The sequence below is a fragment of the Rhinopithecus roxellana genome, chromosome 13, assembly GCF_007565055.1.
Source record: "Rhinopithecus roxellana isolate Shanxi Qingling chromosome 13, ASM756505v1, whole genome shotgun sequence".
Taxonomy (NCBI): domain Eukaryota; kingdom Metazoa; phylum Chordata; class Mammalia; order Primates; family Cercopithecidae; genus Rhinopithecus; species Rhinopithecus roxellana.
The window spans coordinates 134,256,976-134,276,433 of NC_044561.1; the positions used below are offsets into that span (position 1 = coordinate 134,256,976).

The following is a 19,458-nucleotide window of genomic DNA, read 5'->3' on the forward strand; positions in this document are numbered from 1 at the left end:
GCAAGAATCCTCAGACTTTTCCAAATCTGATTTTATTTCCCAAGGGAATTTATTTACATTGCAAGATAGCCATTGTGACGGGGCCAACAATTTTCATCTCAGCAGCAGCTTGTATTTAATACATTTGTATTTAAGACGTGTGCAGAAGATTTTTGAAACAATTTCATATAATAGTAATATAAATTCAACACTTGTTTCTCATATAAAGAAAGCAAACATTTCGCATTTTATTAAGTTACTGAAGAAAACTTGCTTAATGAAGAATATCTCCCCAAATTTACTGCAACCTTCATATTTAAAGGCAAAACATTTGAAGAGTCAGAAACAAGGCAAGGTTGTCTATTCTCACTTTTATTATTCAACATATTCCATAGATTCTAGCCAATGAAATGACATAAAGGGGGGAGAGGAGGATGTATAAATATTAGGGAAAAAGAGAGAAAATTGTTTTTGGCAAATGGTGTGATAGTTGACTAAACACACACACACACACACAGAGAATCAGCTGAAGAACTGCTGGAATTAATACAAGAGTTAAAGTGGCTGGATACAAGAGTAACATACAGAGGTTAACAGGGTTCCTTGCTATAGAAACAGTAATCATTTAGGATATTAAATTGGGAAAAAAATTGTAACTTCAATAAAATTATATTTACAAACGCTTTATGAATAAAAAGCAAAATGTGCAAGATTTGCATGAATAAAATATTAAACCACTTCTCTGAGTGAATGGAGAGTACGTCATGTCTCTGGACAAAAACATCACTGAGCATTATAAATATAGCAGTTCTCAAATTAATCCCATATTCTGTGATATTACAAACATAACACCAAAAGAATGATTTTTGAAAATTAGGAAACCGATTCTGCAGTCTGACTCTTAAGAATGACGGGTAATAGACATGACTTTTTTTTTTTTTTTTTTTTTTTTTTTGAGACGGGGTCTCGCTCTGTCGCCCAGGCTGGAGTGCAGTGGCGCAATCTCGGCTCACTGCAAGCTCCGCCTCCCGGGTTTACGCCATTCTCCTGCCTCAGCCTCCCCAGTAGCTGGGACTACAGGCGCCGCAACCTCGCCCGGCTAGTTTTTTGTATTTTTTAGTAGAGACGGGGTTTCACCGTGTAGACCAGGATGGTCTCGATCTCCTGACCTCGTGATCCGCCCGTCTCGGCCTCCCAAAGTGCTGGGATTACAGGCTTGAGCCACCGCGCCCGGCCTAGACATGACTATTTTGAGAAAAAGTAACAATGACAGGTCCTTTCCCTACCAGATACCGAACGTACTATAAAGCTAAAATAACCAAAACAGGTTGGGTGCGGGAATAGATCAATAAACCAAGAGAACCATAGAAAGAATGTAATAAATCAGTAATGTAGTAGTTGAGTAAAGTTTCATTTATATTCAACAAAGGTGTGATGACTGGCTTTCCTATTTGGGAGATAAGGTTTTATTCCTACATCCACAAAAATAAACTCCAGGTGAAGTAAAGAAAAAAAAAACCAATAAAACACCAATACACCAAAAGTACCACAATAAGATAGAAAAATGACTTTATAATATTGAAATAAAGACAACTTCCTACACATGGCAAAGGTCACAGAAACCATAAAGAAAAGGTTAAACCAGTTCGACACATAAAAATTTACAATATTTTTATGGTGGGAGACCCCATAAACAAAAGACCCGTAAAACAGACCAGGGAAAATTATTTACAATACATATATTAAACAAGTGGCTAAAATCCCAAATATATCCCAATATATTATAGATATATAAAAAGATGAAAACATCTGAATGGAAAAGCAGGCAACATAGTGACCACAGAGGAAATAAAACCAATAAATAAAAATGTAAAAAATAAATTTCACCAGCAATAAAATACACAATAAAACAATAAACACATTCAATTTTGCATTATTGGCAAGAATGTAGGAGAGAAGGCACTACCACTCACCAGAGTGAGTGGACACAGACTTTTGGAAGCACCACCTATAACATTTCAAAAGTACATTCTCTCTGATCCAGCAATTCCACTTTTAGGCATCTATCCTGGGGAGATATATAAGTGAACTTTGCACACACGGACACATGGATTTCCACTGCAGCATCATTTGTCATTTAGATTTTTTAGTGGAAATAAATCTTGGCTCATCTAAACTTTGCTTATAAAGAAAAGTTTATAAGCAATGGATGTGGTTAATCCATATGGACTGATACAGAAAGTGTCAATAATAGATTAAAAGTTGGTAATATGTAGAATATGGCTCTATTTTTGCAAAATAAATCCCAACACCAACTGTGTGTGTGTGTGTGTGTGTATTTTCCGGGACACATACAACACAGGAAAAGTTCTGGAAGCATATTGACCAACCTGACAGTGGCTATCTCGGGAAGAGGTAGGAGATGGTAAGAAGAAGCACTGTTTTTACTATATAGAATTCTCTGCTTAATCTTTTTTTTTTTTTTTTTTGGCAAGGAAAAAGAGTAATGTACAAAAGTGATTACATTTTGTAATGTACTCATTGCAAAAAGAGTAATGTACATGAGTACATTACTCTTGTATTAAAAATTGTATTAGAAGAAATGTCTCTTTTTGTGAACATCACAAAACCAGAAAATTATAAAGCCACAATTAAAATTAGGGGAAATCTCACTAGCCAACCAGACACACCATTGACATTTTTCTATATTTTCGGACAGGTTTTTGAAAATGCATATATACTTTAAAAACACAGTTGGGCCAGGTGCAGTGGCTCACACCTGTAATTCCAGCACAGGGGAAGTTGAGGTGGAAGGATTGCTTGAGCCTAGGAATTTGAGACAGGCCTGAGCAACATAGTGAGGCTCTGTCTCTGAAATAATAATAATCCTAATAAAAATTCGCCAGGCATAGTGGCCTGCAGCTGTAGTCCTAGCTACTCAGGAGGCTGAGGCTGGAGGATCATTTGAACCCTGATGTTGAGGCTGCAGTGAGCTGTGGCCATGCCACTGTACTCCGGCCTAGGCAACAGAGCAGGACTCCGTTTCAAAACAACAACAACCCCCAAACACAATTGTGTTTTCTCACACCCTTTCAGATATTTGGGTTATTTCCAGTTTTCTCCCATCATTCATAATGCTGAGCGAACACACCCTTGTTATAAACATTTGGTTACAGCTTTGATTATTCCCCTCCCCCCCACACCCTTAGGATAAATTCCTAGAAGTGGAATTGCCCAATTTAGATAAATACACTTTGTTTTTTGACTCGCTGCCTATTACTAAAATGGTTATACATTTTCAACGCCCATAGACAGTCCCCGAGAGTGTCTGCTCCCCTCTGCTCATCCCTCACTTCAGCTTCATGCTCCCATTTCATAGGAAACTGGGCGCTCTGGATCTGCATATCCTCCCCACCCCGAGGGCATGGCTTCCTCCAGGCTCCCCACCTGCCCTGGACCTGGCCATCACCCCCTCTCCTCCCTCCTCTAATCAGTCCTTGTATCAGCCTCCTATCCAGTGCTAATTTTTCCAAAAACACAAATCCGACTCTGATAATCAGTCTCCTATCTAAATCCATCCAAGGACTCATCCTGGACTCTGGGGATGGGGCACGGATCCTATGGTCTTCCTGCCTCCCCTTCCCAGTCACCCAGGAGCTCCCAGCTTCATCCTGTGCTCTCCTCTCCTCTGACGCTGCTCTGTCTTTTGGGGGCACCCATCACCAGCCAGTGCCCCTTGATCTGTGAGACCAGCCTGGGCATCATCCCAGAGGGAGCTCTCCTCTCCCTTTATTGCTCCAAACATGGGCCATGGGTCTGTTCCGATGACTGGACAGCTCCCCTCGGTTCAGCCCATCTTCCCTGTGTCCCTGAGCCTGGTCCCAGCAAGCATTTATGTGCAAGTTGGTGAATGAATGGCTTTGGGGGAGACCAAGCCAAGCCCTTGCTGCCTTCTCCAGGGAGTGGCCCCCTGCCCTCACAGGGCAGGAGGCACATGGGCAGAGAGGAGGAGGAGGAGGAGGAAGAGGAACAGGCCTGGGCACCCTGTGGGGACAGTGACCATCACCCCCTGTGGACGTCCTGTCTCTGCCTCTGTTCCTGCCCTACCCAGAGGACTAGGGCTAGGTGATTGAAGCACTGACCCTAGTGCAAAATTTAAGTGGGGTCAGAAAACCTAGAAATCAAGCAAAATAATATCTTAATATGATATTAAAAACAATAATTCAAACAAATCTGTGACGGACCAAATATCAACCCATTAGTTAAAGCCAGTGTCTGCCCAGGCCCCTCTTAGGAGTTAATCTTCCTCCTCACTCCTCTGGTTCATCTCCCCTTGGTCACCTTTCCCAGCTCTGATGCAGGACCCCCACATCCCCTGGAATCTCTCGCTCCTTACCTGCCCCACAGGCTCCGCAGGCTGGATCGGCTGCTTCCAACTGAGGCTCCAGGGTCTGGGTCCCTGCTCTGCGGTGCAGCCATTGGGCGCAGCAGCCCATGGGCGACCACGGGCAGACCCAGCAGCAGCAGGGGCCAGCACTGCGTGGGACCAGGGCCCAGCTCCTCAGGGGTTGCATGACCCACTTGGCCTGTCTTGGGTCTCATTGGCCCTCAGGGTCAGGGGCACCTCTGACCTGACTTGCAGCATGGGCTCCCTGGAGGGCCTTGCCCAGGTCCCTCTCGCCAGCAGGGCTGTTACAGTGCGCCCCAGTCCATTGGCTCTGTCCTCTCCCTGGACTGGCTCTGGTCCCTGTCCCTAGCCCAGGCCCTTCGTCCATGGCTGTTACCCCTGGGAATCTCTCCCAGAGGGGCATCTACCAACTGCCCTGATGCGGTCACAATCCAGGGCTCAACTGCCTCCCACCACAGCTGCCTGCCTGGCCCTGCCCCGCCCCTGGGGCCCTGGGTGGTGTGCACCTGACTCACTTCCCTTCCCCGTTTCCCAAAGGGCAGCCTGGGTCTCTGGAGCATCTCCCTAGGGCCTAAAGAGCTGCCCATCAGGAGTCCCCAAGGGCTTGAGCTCAGGGTGTTGGGGCTGGGCTGGAGCTGTGGCTTCTTTTCTGATCAGGCCTCCAGGCTGCGTGACTGCACACTGCACTCCAGCCAGTTGGGACCAGCCCTTTCTTGGCTGGGTTAAGCCCGGCCGGCTACCCTGTGGCCCTTTCTTGAGTCAGGCAAGAGCCCTGCAGGGAGTGATTCTGTATCCTTCAGGCAAGGAAGAGTTGTGAAATCATAAATGTGGAGTCTATCCAGACCTAGGTTACCTCTGGGCCTCTGTTTCCTTATCTGTAAAATGGGGAGAGTTCCTCTGCAGCATGAAGGTTATGAGGGTTAAAGAAACCATGTGTTTGCTAAGCACTCAGTGGGTGTTGAACAAATCCTGGTTCTCTTTTTGTTCTTCTCTTACTTTGGAATTCAGAACAACGTGTGGGATGTCATTGAGGCAAGTGTCTATTTTACAGGTGAGAAAATTACCGTCCAGAGAAGATGAATGCAGGGCCAAATGTCATTCCTTGAGTAGGGAGCAAGCTGTACTAGGATCTAGGAAGGGGCTCATCCCCTGTATTTCTATTCATCTGTCCACCTAGAATACTCGTATCTGGCTCCATTCAGCAGTGGTGGAGGAGGAGAGGGCTGGCAGTTGCTTTGAGTTGGGTTCCTTTTTGACTATGATATGGGAATATGATGCATAATACAATAATAATAGCAATGCTCTTTAGCCCTGGTGCTTTACAAGCACTAATCCTGGCAGCTAAGATTATCTACTGTCCCCTACATTTGAAGATGAGGAAATGCTGCTCAGGCTGATTCCCTACTTTTTTAATGTCATAGGGCCAACAGGCGGTAGGGCTGGAGTCGGAATCTGAGGCCTGGTCCTTGCATGACACTAGGGCGTGCTTTCCTGATGATGACATGGCTCTCCGGGTCTAGGTGGTAACACACTGCTTGGTGCATGGGAAAACCCAGAGCTCATCACAAAGGAGTTGCTCAATTAAACATGGACTAAATCTGGTTGAATAAACCTCTTTTGCTTCATGTGGCCCCTTGTGTCATTTGCACTCCTTTACCCCCCATTCACTGCTCCCATCTTTTCTATTGCACCTGAGAACCTAGTACAAAAATGTTTAAGGAGATCTTCAGGACCCCATACTCTGGCGAGAAAGGCCCCTGCTCTGTCACCTTACAGAACTGCAGTGAGGGTCTGCCCTCTTGCTTTCCAGTTACTTTTTCTGCCACAAAATCTTTAAAAATATCTGCTCAAGTTCGGATCTGCAGCCCTCTAGGACTGTCAATGTTTTGTTTTAGCAACTCTCAGAGGAGCCTCGTAGGACTTCCTAAAGTGAATTTCCTGGAAGGCCCCTTTGAGAATTGCTTGGTTCATATTTTGAGTCAGATACTCCTTAACTTCCCTGATACATTTGGTGACAATCAAGCCAGACATTTTTGAGGGCTGTGGTAACAGATAAATAGCCCGAGACTTCATTTCATTGATAAAGTTGATGGTTGTTGGGAGACAGTGGTCTACTATGGATCTCTGCATTTCTGCATGTTTCTCAGGCAAAGGCACTGATTGCCTTTCTTGTGGATTATCTTTTCAAGGATATTTGTAGAGTAAACAACCTTGGAAGGTACAGAGAGTGCCTCTCTTTGGAGCAAAAGGCAGATATGCTTACTATAAAGTATAAAATGTTTAAGATCCCTGAGCTCTGGCACGCAGATGTCACCTGGCCTTCTTTGCATCACCTTGTTGAACTGGTGCAAGACAATGCTGATACCTTGGCAACTGCTATTGCTGTGAAAGACAGATTGTCCATTGTCTCTGACCCAGGAATCTTGTATCTTCTGCCAGCATCCATGAGACTGTGGCAGGCTTACATTTTAGTCTGCAAATAGGATGAAGTCTCAGACCCTTCACAGTTCTTGAAGGTGATGATAATGAGGAGGAGGAGGAAGAAAGAGATGAAGTTGAGGATGGTGATCATGACTTAATGGTTCGACTCATCGAATCAGTTTTCAAAGATTTCCAGGCTGGATCTTTATACGTATTGCTTGGGCAACTTTTGAGGCCCAGGTGCTGGGGGCTGGATTATACAAATAATCACCACACATCCCTGTCCTTGGAGATAGGCAAGGCACTGATCTGTAACGTTGTGTAGGTGCCCTAATAGACATCATTCAGGGCACAAGGGAGGGCCCTAGGAAACCCCTGGTCCAGCACACCTTCTTCTCCCCTGGGGAGCTTGGCCTGTTCCTGCCTCTGATCTTGGGCTCTTTGTGTTACGGGGGCTGGGGAAGGGTCTGCCCTGAGGGTCTAGGCTGAAGCTGCTCCCTCCCAGGCCCTCTGTGGGTATGACACTCACGCCCTGCTCAGGACCCAGAAGCTGTGGCTCCTACCAGGGAAAGTCCCAGGTCTTGGGGATAAAAAGGGCTGTCCCTAAATGTAGCATCCCCAGCTGCTGCCCCTACCCCCACCCCTGCACCTGCTGTGGCCTCTGGGCAGACGTCACCACCGCAGACCACATCCTCCCATGGTGGTTGCAGTCGGAAATCCGAGTCTGGCTGGGGACCCTAGAGGACTGGACTAGGCCTCCCCAGCAGGTACAGCTGCAGCTCTGGCCACCCAGGCCTGCCCCCTGCCCTCCTGGACTGACATGTGGAAGGGCTGGATCCAGGCTTGGACAGAGGAGGCCAAGTCCAGCTGTCCTGCTTGGTGGGCCCCCTGCTCAGGGTCTGTTGTGCCTCTGCAGAGCCCTCTGGGTCCTGCCCTGGCCCTTCTTTCCCAAAGCAGCGGGGTGTACCCCATCCAGTTGCTTCTACTCCATGTCTGAGGGTGTCCCCCACCTTGGCCTCCTGCTGGTCAGTCCCCTGCCCAGTCTGCAGCCCCCACGTCGCAGAAACTCTACCTGTAAACACTGCAGACTCCTCTCTTCCAGGTACAGGGATTCCCAGCTCCCCACTCCCCACCATCCCCAAATTCAAGCTGGCTGGTCTTTCTTGTCTCATCTTGAGCTTCTCATTGTTGGGATCTGGGAGAGTCTGAGGCACAGGATGACAAAGTATTGGCTGGGGAAGTGACAAAGGTTCTGGATCTCTGAGTCCCTAGAGGTAGAAGGTGGCTCTGCAGCTCCTGATTCCCCTCTGAGAAATCCTCAGGAACCCCAAAGACCCCAGCTCCTCTGGTGATCCTGGGTTACAGCCTCCACCCCAGCTCTCCTCCAGGAAGTGGGAGTGATCCCTGCTCCCTTTGTAGATGTCACAGAGTAGACTTGCCAACCCGGCAGGGAGGCCTTCTAGCTCCTTCTACTGATGTGGAAACAGAGGCTCAGAGAGGGAGAGTTTCTTGTCTGAGGCACACAGCGACTTGGTGTAAAGACTGTGCCTCGGGACTTACCAATAGCAACTAGAGACCTGGGAGGACCAGACTTGTTGGACAAGGGGTGGAGCCAGCCTGGAACTGGAGGGTGGAGTTTGGGGACGTTTCTGTTCTTTAACCTCCACCAGCTGCCTGGAGTGCAGCTAGAAGGGGAGAGTCCAGTAGGGGGCAGAAGAGACCAGGAGTAGAAACCTGAGCACTAACCGACTGGAGCTCTTCAGAAGAGGAAGGTGGAGACCCAGGGGAGGGCTCTGGTGACCGGGCAGAAGGGGGTGCAGGAGCCTGACTCTGGGTTTGCATTCGCGTGGTCACTCACTCACCTGTGGGACTGTGGGTAGGACCAAGAGGGAAACCACTGAGGCGAGTGAGTCAGATCGTCAAATTTTGTGCATTGTGGGTTTTTTGGGCATTAATTTCGATTTTTGAAAATATTGCATTAAATATTATTGATCTGCGTCACTATGTTTTTGGATGCTCTTTTAACTTTCGCATTCAAGGCGAATGATGGCTGTCACTTGGAACTCCAGGAAACCAGTCTCTGGAGACATGCACATAGAGGCTGTATATCTGACATACAATCGTAGAGCCCTGAGTCCCGGCTTGAGAATATCATACCTCCAGCAGTGAAGGGGCCAACTGTCCCACTCAACACTGTGTCCCCAGTCACCTGACTTGGCACCTGGCACATAGTGGGCCCTCCATGAGTATTTCTTGACCAAATGAATAAATGGACCAGGATTCAACACCAGGCCTGTCTGACCAGAACCTCTTCCCTCTACACCCAGGGACCTGCAGCTTGGGAAGACCCTCAGGGTTGGACTCACTCACACCTCAGATGACCCCCAGCTCCTCCCTCTGCCGCCTCCTAGGGAAGGGGCTGTAGAGCATCAACTCACTGTGACATCACCTACCCCTGATACAGGCCCCGAGGCCCCAAATCTAGGTGACACTTAGAACTTCCTCCGTTGAGGACTCTCTCCCCTGCCTGGTACGAGGAGTACTCTAGGCACATCAACTACTGGTGTCCAGAGAGGGGAATCTCTGTCCTTATTGTCCCTGAAGTAATTTTTCACAACTGGAAACATCTTCTGTCTGGGCCGAGCAATAAGACCCCTGAAGTCACTCTGACCCATAGGCAAAGATTCCTACAGTTGTAAATGCTATGGGGATAATTAAAAAGATTTAGGCAGAAAATAACAGGCAGGTCGTATTATATTAAGAGCCTGGGGACACCTTAATGGGGAAGTGTCTTTGGAACTGCTGTCAGGACTGATAGAGGAAAACGAGTCCCGGGATCTGTGCGGGGAATCGCGGAGTCAGGCCGCTGTGGAGAGTCTGGTGTGTGTGAGGACCTGAGAGGACAGCGGCAAACCTGAAAGGGGTCCCGGATTCAGGCTATTTAGGCCTATTGTGCCATTTTAACAAATTAGTAATTTGGGAGCAGGAGTCCTGTGTACTCAGGTATGGTGAGGGGAAATTTCCAGGTAATTAATCAGATTATTTGGCAGTTGCTTAGCACATATAGGGGACTCCAGGAGCTTTATGGTTTCCAGAGAAGTGCTCAGCCTCAAGGGACACAGAGAGGGGAGGGGTGGACCCTGCATACCCACCCTCAGCCTACAGAATTCTCCTTCTCCTGCTGGTCTCATAGTGTGGGCTGAAATCTTTACTGCAGGCTGTGTCTTGGCCTCACTCCTGAGCTGGTCTGGCCATGCAGAGCTCTGAGGGGATTTCTGTGTGCATTTTGCAGAGAATCTGATGTCCTGTCCATGTGGTCGGTCATTCCTTGTCCTGCCCATAGGTGGCCAGGGAGTCACATGGCCACTGTGGAATTATCCTCAGGTTCTTCCGCTGTTGGATCCTGGCTCAGGAGTGATGTGGGTAATCTAGCACTCCAGGGGTGTCCTGTCCTTACATAGTTGTTGCAGAGTCCAGATGATAGATATAGTTCTAGTTCCACCTCTAGAGAGTACCTTTCGAGCCAATGCAGTGGCCCTAGTGACCCCACTCTACAGGTGACACCATGGGGCTTACAGATGTGCAGGGACCTGCCATTGCCTGTGAGTGGTGGTTCCCAGAAGAAACGTCACCCTTGTCATGTGCACACAGAGTGTTGAAAGATCCAGCAGATGCTGTGCGTTCTGGCCTTGGCTGTGAGCTCTTGGCATAGGGCACAGGTGCTGTGCCTCAGTATCCCCAGTGTGTGATCAGGGTCAGGTGCAGCTTGGATGCTGAAAGAAGTGTTTGCTGTGTAGCAGGATAGAAAGGCTCTCAGAGCATACGGGAGGGATATGAAACACATGTGACCACAAGGGAGGACGGTGTTTGTGGCAGTGACAGTGTTTCAGCCCAGAAGAGTGGGCCAGTGTGTGGGAGGAAGCAGAGTGTCTGCATCTATGTCACACATGCAACATCGGCCAGAGACGTAGCTGAGAAACACAAAGGCTGGAGGATTTGTACCTCAGTGTTAAGGACGATGCTGTAGAAAACGACACCTTTCTTTCCAGGTCTTAGGTGTTGGTCGCTGATTCTCCCTGCATGTCAGCATCCCTGTGTCACCCAGCTCCACCCCGTCCCAACGTGACTCTGTTCTTCCTCTCCTGGGTCCACGTGTAGAATCAGAACCTGCTGCTCAGGTCCTTGATTCCCTCATTCTCCCCTCGGGACTGCCAGCCCCAGGGGAGAAATTCCTCTTCTCTGTGTGGCCCCTGCCTGCCTCAGTACCAGGTGCAAGGGGTGCAGATTGCCCATGACAGTAGAAACATGACTATTTGGAAGAAGAGGAGGCAGGTATACTTGAGGCTGCCTGCACACGTCTCTGTGATTTTGGGGGTAATACCAGGGCTTGGGACCGAAGATGCGGGTCACAGGACTTAGGGACTGGCTGTTACTGGTGCCCGCTGTGGATGCAGGGCCGTTGAGCAGTGGTGGCTGCTGCACTAATGTCATGCTTACAGACAAAATAACATGAACCCAACAATTGTTTATCCAGACCCACTCTGGTCTGGGACATATTTCATGCTGGGAATTCGGCAGGAAGAAGACACTGCCTTCTTGAAGTGAGTTGCTCATCATGTGGGTTCGGCTGTTCAGTAAACACTAGGTTTACAGACCCAGCAGACAGTACCTGCCACCTTCCACCTGAGCACTGTCTTGTATGTTCACTGGAAACACCAATGCCTGTGATTCCCAGGTCCTTTTCAGCCAGAATTGACCGTGTGGCTCAGGCCTGCTCAATGGAATGTGAGAGTGAATGGGTGAGGTGTTTCTTAGGAAAGTTTTGTAAAGAAAAACCCATTGGATTCATCAGGCCCTCTTCCTCTTGGCTATAGGTGTGATAGCTGGAGCTGGAGCAGCTACCCTGAGGTCTTACATCAGCAAGGATGAAAACATCACCAACATAACAGGGATGGTGGAATAGAGAATGAGAAAGACTCGGTATTTTCATGTAACTGGCGGGTATTGTTGCAGGGAGAAATACGCCCTTAGCTATTTGTGCCTCCGTTTTTCATATATGTGCCTTTGTGGTATAAACACATTCCTGATCAAGTAGAAAACTAATGAACACAAGTCAATCAATTAATAAAATAATGACAGGCAAATAATCCTACAGTTGTAAACACTATGCAGAAAACTAAAAGGAATTAGGCAGAAAATGACAGGCTGTCTGTTTTATAATAAGAGCCTGGAGACAACCTAAATTGCAAGGTGTCTCTGGAACTGCTATCAGGACTGACAGAAGAAACGAGTCCCGGAAGCTGTGGGGGGAATGGCAGAGTCAGGCTCCTGTGGGAAGGCTCTGGTGTGTGTGACGATCCCAGCGTACTCGGCAAACCTGAAAGGGGTCCCAGATTCAAGTCAGTTTAAGCTCTTAGCTATTTTAATAAATGAGTAATTTGGGGCAAGAGTCATGTGCAGTTAGGTGTGATGAGGGGAAATTTCCAGGTAATTAGACAGTTTCTTTGGTGGTTGCTTAGCACATAAAGAAAATTGTAAGACAATGCTGCTGGGACAGGGACAGGGGAGGCCCTGGTGGGTTAAGCCCAGCCTGCTGATCCCTCCCTAGTTCACTTAGGGCTGAAGACCCTCAGGGGAGTGGTTCCTGGTTCCTCCAGTCTTCCCGGTGCCCACCATGCAGCTCTGTGGGGACCCACACTGCTGCCTGTGCCTCTAGTCCTCAGTCAGCTGTCTGGGATTCCATGTGGGTGAGCAGCACTGCTTTCCTTGAAATTCTACAGATCTAGAACCTGGGAGCACAGAATCTACGAAGTGCACTTGATGGAGAAGGAAAGGAGCTGAGAGGGAAAGTGATAATCACATGGTCATTTGGGGAGGAGAGAAAAGGGAGGATCACAGAGGCCCTGGACCTGTAACAATAACATCTCTTGGGTCCAGCATGCTAGGGGAGGGAAAATCCTCAGCCCAAATTGTCAGGGTCCCTAAGGAGAGCCCTTCTCCCTGTCAGCTTTTTCAGCTGCCTGTAGGGGGCGCACCTGCCACACTCTGGGTTGAAAGGGAGGGGAAAGACTGTTGGTCACCAATGCAGGAGCCAAGCTCTGTAGAGACATTCTCCATCCTCTGAAACTGCCCGCTGGTCTCTGCAGAGGCTTGGATTTCAAGTGCAAGATGTTAGGGTTTGAAATGAATATTTTGTGAAAACCACGATAAAAATAAAAATCGGACACAAATTTTCTGTTGTTTGGACTGCAGGAGAAACAGGCAGTCAGTTGAAATGAAGGTCACGGTCATCGCTCAGAGGGCGGCTGAGAGTGACATCAGGTTAAAGCTGAGGTTTCTGTTCCATGTCTCCATCTGTTCACGTTACTGTGAGTCACTGCCAGCTGCTCCCACTGCCATAGCTTGCAGCACAGTAATAGTCAGCCTCATCCCCAGCCTCGACCCTGCTGATGGTCAGGGTGGCGGTGTTCCCCGAGTTGGAGCCAGAGAATCGCTCAGGGATCCCTGAGGGCCGGTTGCTATCGGTATAGATGACCAGCACAGGGGCCTGGCCTGGCTTCTGCTGGTACCAGTAAGCATATGCATTCCCCAGTTTATCTCCAGAGCAGGTGATGCTGGCTGTCTGTCCTGGGGACACCGACACTGAGGGTGGCTGAGTCAGCTCATAGGAGGCCACAGAGCCTGCAAGAGGAGAAAAGACAGGTGGGCTTGAGAACGAAAGGCCAAGTTCTAAGACATTTCCTTATCTTTTGTACCTGGAATCAAGTCCAGATACTCTGTGGGCCCACAGTTCACTCCATCCCATTGATCTCAGCCCCCGTGGTTCAAGTGCATGTAAGGATGGGGACTTTGAACAAATGGGAAAATGGAAGACAGAATTCCCCAGAGCTCTGCATGGCCAGGCCAGCTCAGGAGTAAGGACAGGATGTCCCAGTCTACAGGGAGATTCTGCCTGCGTTCCTCCTTGCTCATGGCAGGTGCAGCCTGTCAGGCATACCCAAGCCAGTGAGGATAGTGTGTGAGGGGGTGGATTTCAGCCCCACCAGCCCTTCGCCCTGCAGCAGGACAGGCAGGACCCTCCTGAGCTCAGAGTTAGGGCCAGGCTGGACCCAGAACCCTGGGGCTGGGTAGGTGGCAGGGACCCTAGAAGCAGCACCTGTGCAGTGAGCGAGGAAGCTGAGGAGGAGAGGCGTCCAGGCCATGGCTGACATGTCCCAGATACTGCTTCTGAAGCCAGGCTGGGCAGGTTCCTCTCAGGCCTCTCTTATCCCCTTGCTGGAGAGAGCGGCCCATTATGCAAATCAGCAGAGTCAGGGGCTGCTGCTGGAGATTTGTGGTTTCTAGAAGGGCTCAGCACCAAGGAACACAGAGAGGTTGGGGTGGCTCAGTAAGACCCACCCTCAGTCCACGGGATTCTCTTTCTCTTGCTGGCGCCATAGTCTGGGCTGACATCTCCGCTGTAGGCTATGGTGTCCTGGCCTCACTTCTGAGCTGGCCTGGCCATGCAGAGCTCTGAGGGGAATTCTGTGTGCATTTTCCGGGGTATCTGATGTCATGCCCATGTGGTCATTCCTTATCTTGCCTGGAGGTGGCCAGAGAGTCAAATAGCAACTGAAGGATTATCCTGGGACCTCAGGTCCTCTCTCTGTTGGCACCTGGCTCAGGAATAGTGTGGGTATTTAAGGACTGCAGGAAAGTGCTGTCCTTAAATGTTTTGTGGCAGAGTCTAGATGTGAGGTGAAGTTGTAGCTTCCCTTCTGGAGGACACTTTTGAATGCGATGCAGTGACCCTGCCACCCCACTCTACAGGTGACATTATGCGGCAGCCACATGTGCAGGGACCTGCCGTTGCTTCTGAGTGGTGGTTCACAGGAGAAACTTCACCCGTGGCATGTGCGCATGGAGTGTTGCGAGATCCAGCAGATGCTGTAAGTTTCTGGCCTTGGCTGTGAGTTCTCGGGGCGGGGACAGGTGCTGTACAGCTTCCGTGCTGGAAGAAATCTTTGCTGTCTAGCAGAATGAGGGGCTCTGAGAGGAAATAGGAGGGAGCTGAAAGACACTAAACCAAAGGCGAGCTCCGTGGCAGTGACAGCATTTTAGCACAGAAGAGCGGCCCAACGGGTGTGGGGCAGCAAAGTATCTACACCTATGGCACGTATGCAACCTCGACAAGAGATGGAACTGAGAAACACAAGGTTTGGAGAATTTGTACCTTAGTGGAAAAAATGCTATCTTTTCCTCTGGGTGTCAGGTGATGGTCACTGACCCTCCCTGCCTGTCAGTATCTCCTTGTCACGCAGGCCTACCACAACCCCAAGTGGCTTTGCCAGGTGACTCTCTGCCTCACCCTTGTGGCTGCTCCGCATTGGCAGCTGGAGGCTCAGGGGCCTCCTTGGTCCAGGTGTGGATTCAGAACGAGCTGCTCAGGCCTCCGATTCCCTGATCTGTGGACTGCTCACCCCAGGGGAGGAAATCCCCTTTGCTGTGTCACCCTTGACTGTCTGAAGACCAGGTACAAGGGTCTCAGCTTACGCGTGACAATATGAACATGACTATTTGACCAAGGAGAAGGCAGGGCCACCTGTGGTTGCCTGCACATGTCTCTGGGTGATGGGTGATTATGGAGGAAATACAAGGCTTTGGATGGAAGATGCGAGTCACAGGACTTGGGGATTGGCTTTTACTGGTGCCGGCTGTGGATGCAGGGCCAACGTGCTGTGATGGCTGCTGCATCAATATCAGAGACAAAACAGCATGAACCACAACGAATGTTTATCCAGACCCACTCTGGTCTGGGATACGTTCCATGCTGGGAACTCAGCAGGAACAAGACACACCCTTCTTGAAGTGAGTTGCTTATCATGTTGGCTCCACCGTACAGTAAACACAGGGTTTACAGACCTAGCAGATAGTCCCTGACACCTTCCACCTCAGCATCGTCCTGTATAATTCACTGAAGACACCGGTGCCTGTGATTCCCAGGTCCTTTTTAGCTGGAATTGACCTTGTGGCCAAGGACTGGTCAATGGGTTGTGAGATTCAGTGGGTGGGGTTCTTCTTAGGAAGTTTTTGTTGTGAAGGGGAGGAACACAACAGATTTGTGCGGCCCTTTTCCTCTTCAATACAGGTGTGATAGCTGGAGCTGCAGCAGCCACCCTGAGGTCTTACAACAGCAAGGATGACAAGAAAGCCGACGTTATAGGGATAGTGGAATAGAAAGAGACCCCAGTGTGTTCACGGTAGTGGTGGGTGTTATTGCAGAAGGAAATATGCCTCTAGCTGTTTGTGCCCAGTTTTCATGTGTGTGTTCTTGTGGTAAGAAAGCATTTTTGACAATTAGGAAAATAACACAAATCATTCAATTAAGAAAATAACAATAGGCAAAGAACTCTATAGTTGTAAATGTTTTGCAGATAATTAAAAAGTTTTAGGCAGAAAATGACAAGCAGGCCATATTAGAATACGAGCTTAGGGATACTTTCATTGCGAGGTGTCTCTGAAGCTGCTGTCAGGTTTGAAAGTAGGAGCGAGTTCCTGGAGCTGTGTGGGAAACGGTGGAGTCACGGCCCTGTGGGAAGTGTCTGGTGCGTGTGAGGATCTGAAAGGGCAGTGGCAAGTCTCAGGTTCCAGATTCAAGCCAGTGTAGGCTCATTGTGCTGTTTTAACAAATGAGCAATTTGAGGGCGAGTCATGTGTAGTCAGGTGTGGTGACAGGAAATTTCCAGGTAATTAATCAAGTTCTTTGGAGAATGCCTAGTACATATAGGGGCCTCCTGGATGATGCTGCTGGGCCAGAAACAGGGGAGGCTGAGGTGGATTCAGGCCAGCCCGCTGACCCCTTCCTAGTTCACCTGGGGCTGAAGACACTCCGGGGAGTGGTTCCTGGTTCCTCCCCTCCACCTGGTGCCCACCATGCAGCTCTGTGGGGACCTGCACTGCTGCCTGTGTCTCTGGCCCTAGGCCAGCTGTCTGAAATTCCATGTGGGTGACCAGCATTGCTTTCTCTGAATCATTTATTTAGGACCAGGGAGCATGCAATCTGCAAAATGCACTTGACAGAGAAGGGAAGAGGCTGAGAGGGGGTGTGACAATCCCAAGGTCACTTGGGAAGGACAGAGAAAAGGATTACGGAGGCCCTGGACCCGTAACGATAACATCTGGGTGTCTTGGGACCAGCCTGCCAGGGGAGGGCATGGGAAAATCCTCAGCCCAAATACTCAGGGTCTCTCCCTATGGAGACAGCATCTCCCTGTGGGCTCTTCCAGCTGCCTATAGGGGGCGCGCGTGGCACACTCTGGGTTGAAAGGGATAGGAAAACCTGTTGGTCCCCGGTGCAGGAACCAACCTCTCTAGAGATATTTTACCGGCACGTTGGTCTCTGCAGAGGTTTGGATTTCACGTGGCAAGGTGTTTGGGTTTGAAATGAATTCTTTGTGAAAACCATGATACAAATGGAAATTTGACAGGATTCTCCTGTTGTTTGGGTTGCAGAAGAAATAGGCAGCCTCGCTTGAAATGAAAGTCACGGTCATTGCTCAGGGAGCAGCCTGAGAGTGACAGCCAGGTTGGGAGAGAGGTTTCTGTCTCATGTCTTCATCTGTCTGTGTCACCGGGAGTCACTGCGAGCTGCTCCCACCGCCATGGTCTGCAGCACAGTAATAGCCTCATCCCCAGTCTCAACCCCACTGATGGTCAAGGTGGCTGTGCTCTCCAAATTGGAGCCAGAGAATCACTCAGTGATCCCTGAGGGCCAGTGGCTATCACTGTAGATGACAAGCTAAGCGGCCTGGCCTGGCTTCTGCTAATACCAGAAAGTATATTTATTCCCCAGTTTATCTCCAGAGCAGGTGATCCTGGCTGTCTGTCCCAGGGACACTGACATTGAGGGCGGCTGATTCAGCACATAGGAGGCCACAGAAGCTACAAGAAGAGAAAATGGAAGAGGAAAGGCTTGAAACTGAGGAGCTGACCTCCAAGAAAATTTCCCACTTGTCTGGCCTGGACACAGCTCCAGGATGAAAGAGCCCTTAGGGCCGTGTGAGCCCAGGAGTGCAGTGTGGGGGGATTTCAGCCTCACCAGCTCCTCCCTCTGCAGCAGGGTCATGAACATCCTGCCCACTACAGGCAGGGCCCTGCTGAGCTCAGAGTCAGGTCCAGGCTGGACCCAGAGCCCCAGGGCTTGGCGGCTGGCTGGGATCCTGGAGGCAGCACCTGTGCAGTGAGCGAGGAGGCCAAGGAGGAGAGCAATCCAGGCCATGGTTGAGGCACCCTTGATGCTGCTTCCTGAGGCCCAGGCTGGGCAGGTTCCTCCAAGACCTCTCTTATCCCGTTACTGGAGAGAGCAACCCATGATGGAAATCAGCAGAGTTGGGGGCTACTGCTGGAAGAGCTTTGTCGTTTCCAGAGAAGGGCTCAACCCCAAGGGACACAGAGAAAGGAGGGGCGGGTCCTGCAGACCCACTCCCAGTGCAGAGAATTCTTCTCCTACTGATCCCCTCATCTGGGCTGCTGTCTCCACTGTAGACTGTGGGGTCCTGGCCTCACTCCTGAGCTGCCCTGGTCATGCAAAGCTCTGAGGGGCATTCTGTGTGCATCTTCCAGGCAATCAAATGTCCTGCCCGTGTGGCCATTCCTTGTCCTGTCTGGAGGTGGCCAGGGAGTCACAGTGGCAACTGGGGGATTATTTTGGGACTTCAGGTCCTTTCTCTGTTGGATCCTGGCTCAGGAGTGATGTGGATAATTTAGGAATCCAGGGATGGGCTGTCCTTTCCTTAAACATTTTGTGGCAGTGTCCAGATGTAGGTGCATTTGGAGCTTCCCCTCTGGAGGGCACTTTTCAGCCCAGTGCAGTGATCCTCGTGATCCCACTCTGCAGGTGACACCATGAGGCTTGCACATGCGCAGGGACCTGTTGTTGCTTCTGAGTGGTGGCTCCCAGAATCAACGTCACCCTTCTCATGTTCACATGGAGTATTGAAAGATCCAGCAGATGCTGTAAGTTCCTGGCCTTGGCTGTGAGTTCCTGGAGCAGGGTACAGGTTCTGTGCCTCAGTACTCGCAGTGTGTGGTCAGAGTCAGGTACAGCTTCCATGCTCAAAGAAATCTTTGCTGTCTAGCAGAATGAGGAGGCTCTCAGAGCAAACAGGAGGGAGATGAAACAAATGTGCCTACAGGGAGGACGGCATTTGTGGCAGTGACAGTGTTTTATCACAGAAGAGTGGGCCAGTGTGTGGTGGGGAAGCAGTGTCTGGATCTGTGTCAAATATGCAACATCAGCCAGAGACGAAACTGAGAAACACGTGGAGAATTTGTACCTCAGTGTTAAGAACAATGCTGTAGATGAATGCCGCCTTCCTTTCTAGGTCTTGGGTGGTGCTCACTGACTCTCCCTGAGCATCAGCTTCCCCCTGTCACCCAGGTCCACCCCATCTCCAGGTAGCTTTGCCAGGTGACTCTGCATCCCCTGGTGGCCACTCTACACTGGCTACTGGAGACTTGGGGGCCTCCTGGGTCCAGGTGTAGAACCAGAACCTGCTGATCATGTCCCTGACTCCCTGATCTGTGGACTACTGGCCACAAGGGCAGCATTCCTCTTTTCTGTGTGACCCAAGCCTGCCTCAACACCAGGTGCAAGCGGTGCAGGTTACCCA

At 49.8% G+C, this 19,458-nt stretch overlaps 3 protein-coding genes and 2 gene segments (V, D, J or C); 1 reads left to right on the plus strand and 4 right to left on the minus strand.

Moving 5' to 3' along the window:
- LOC104671035 overlaps positions 1-19,458 on the minus strand; it is a 724,295-nt gene that overhangs the window by 30,853 nt on the left and 673,984 nt on the right.
- The window catches only part of LOC104672491 (immunoglobulin lambda-1 light chain-like), a 605,026-nt gene that overhangs the window by 14,407 nt on the left and 571,161 nt on the right, over positions 1-19,458 (minus strand). The window lies entirely within an intron of this gene.
- LOC104674970 (immunoglobulin lambda-1 light chain-like) overlaps positions 1-19,458 on the minus strand; it is a 651,096-nt gene that overhangs the window by 9,045 nt on the left and 622,593 nt on the right. The window lies entirely within an intron of this gene.
- LOC104674967 overlaps positions 1-19,458 on the minus strand; it is a 611,567-nt gene that overhangs the window by 3,442 nt on the left and 588,667 nt on the right. The window contains 1 exon segment of the V gene segment in view: positions 4,376-4,810. Coding sequence covers positions 4,376-4,553 — 178 coding nt within the window.
- The window catches only part of LOC115892667 (breakpoint cluster region protein-like), a 56,587-nt gene continuing 51,300 nt past the window's right edge, over positions 14,172-19,458 (plus strand). The window contains exon 1 of one of the 3 annotated variants that reach the window (XM_030914100.1): positions 14,172-14,736. In XM_030914100.1, coding sequence (XP_030769960.1) covers positions 14,626-14,736 — 111 coding nt within the window. In that variant the 5' untranslated portion in view covers positions 14,172-14,625. The remainder of the gene's footprint in view (positions 14,737-19,458) is intronic. The other 2 variants (XM_030914101.1, XM_030914099.1) reach the window with 2 other exon arrangements.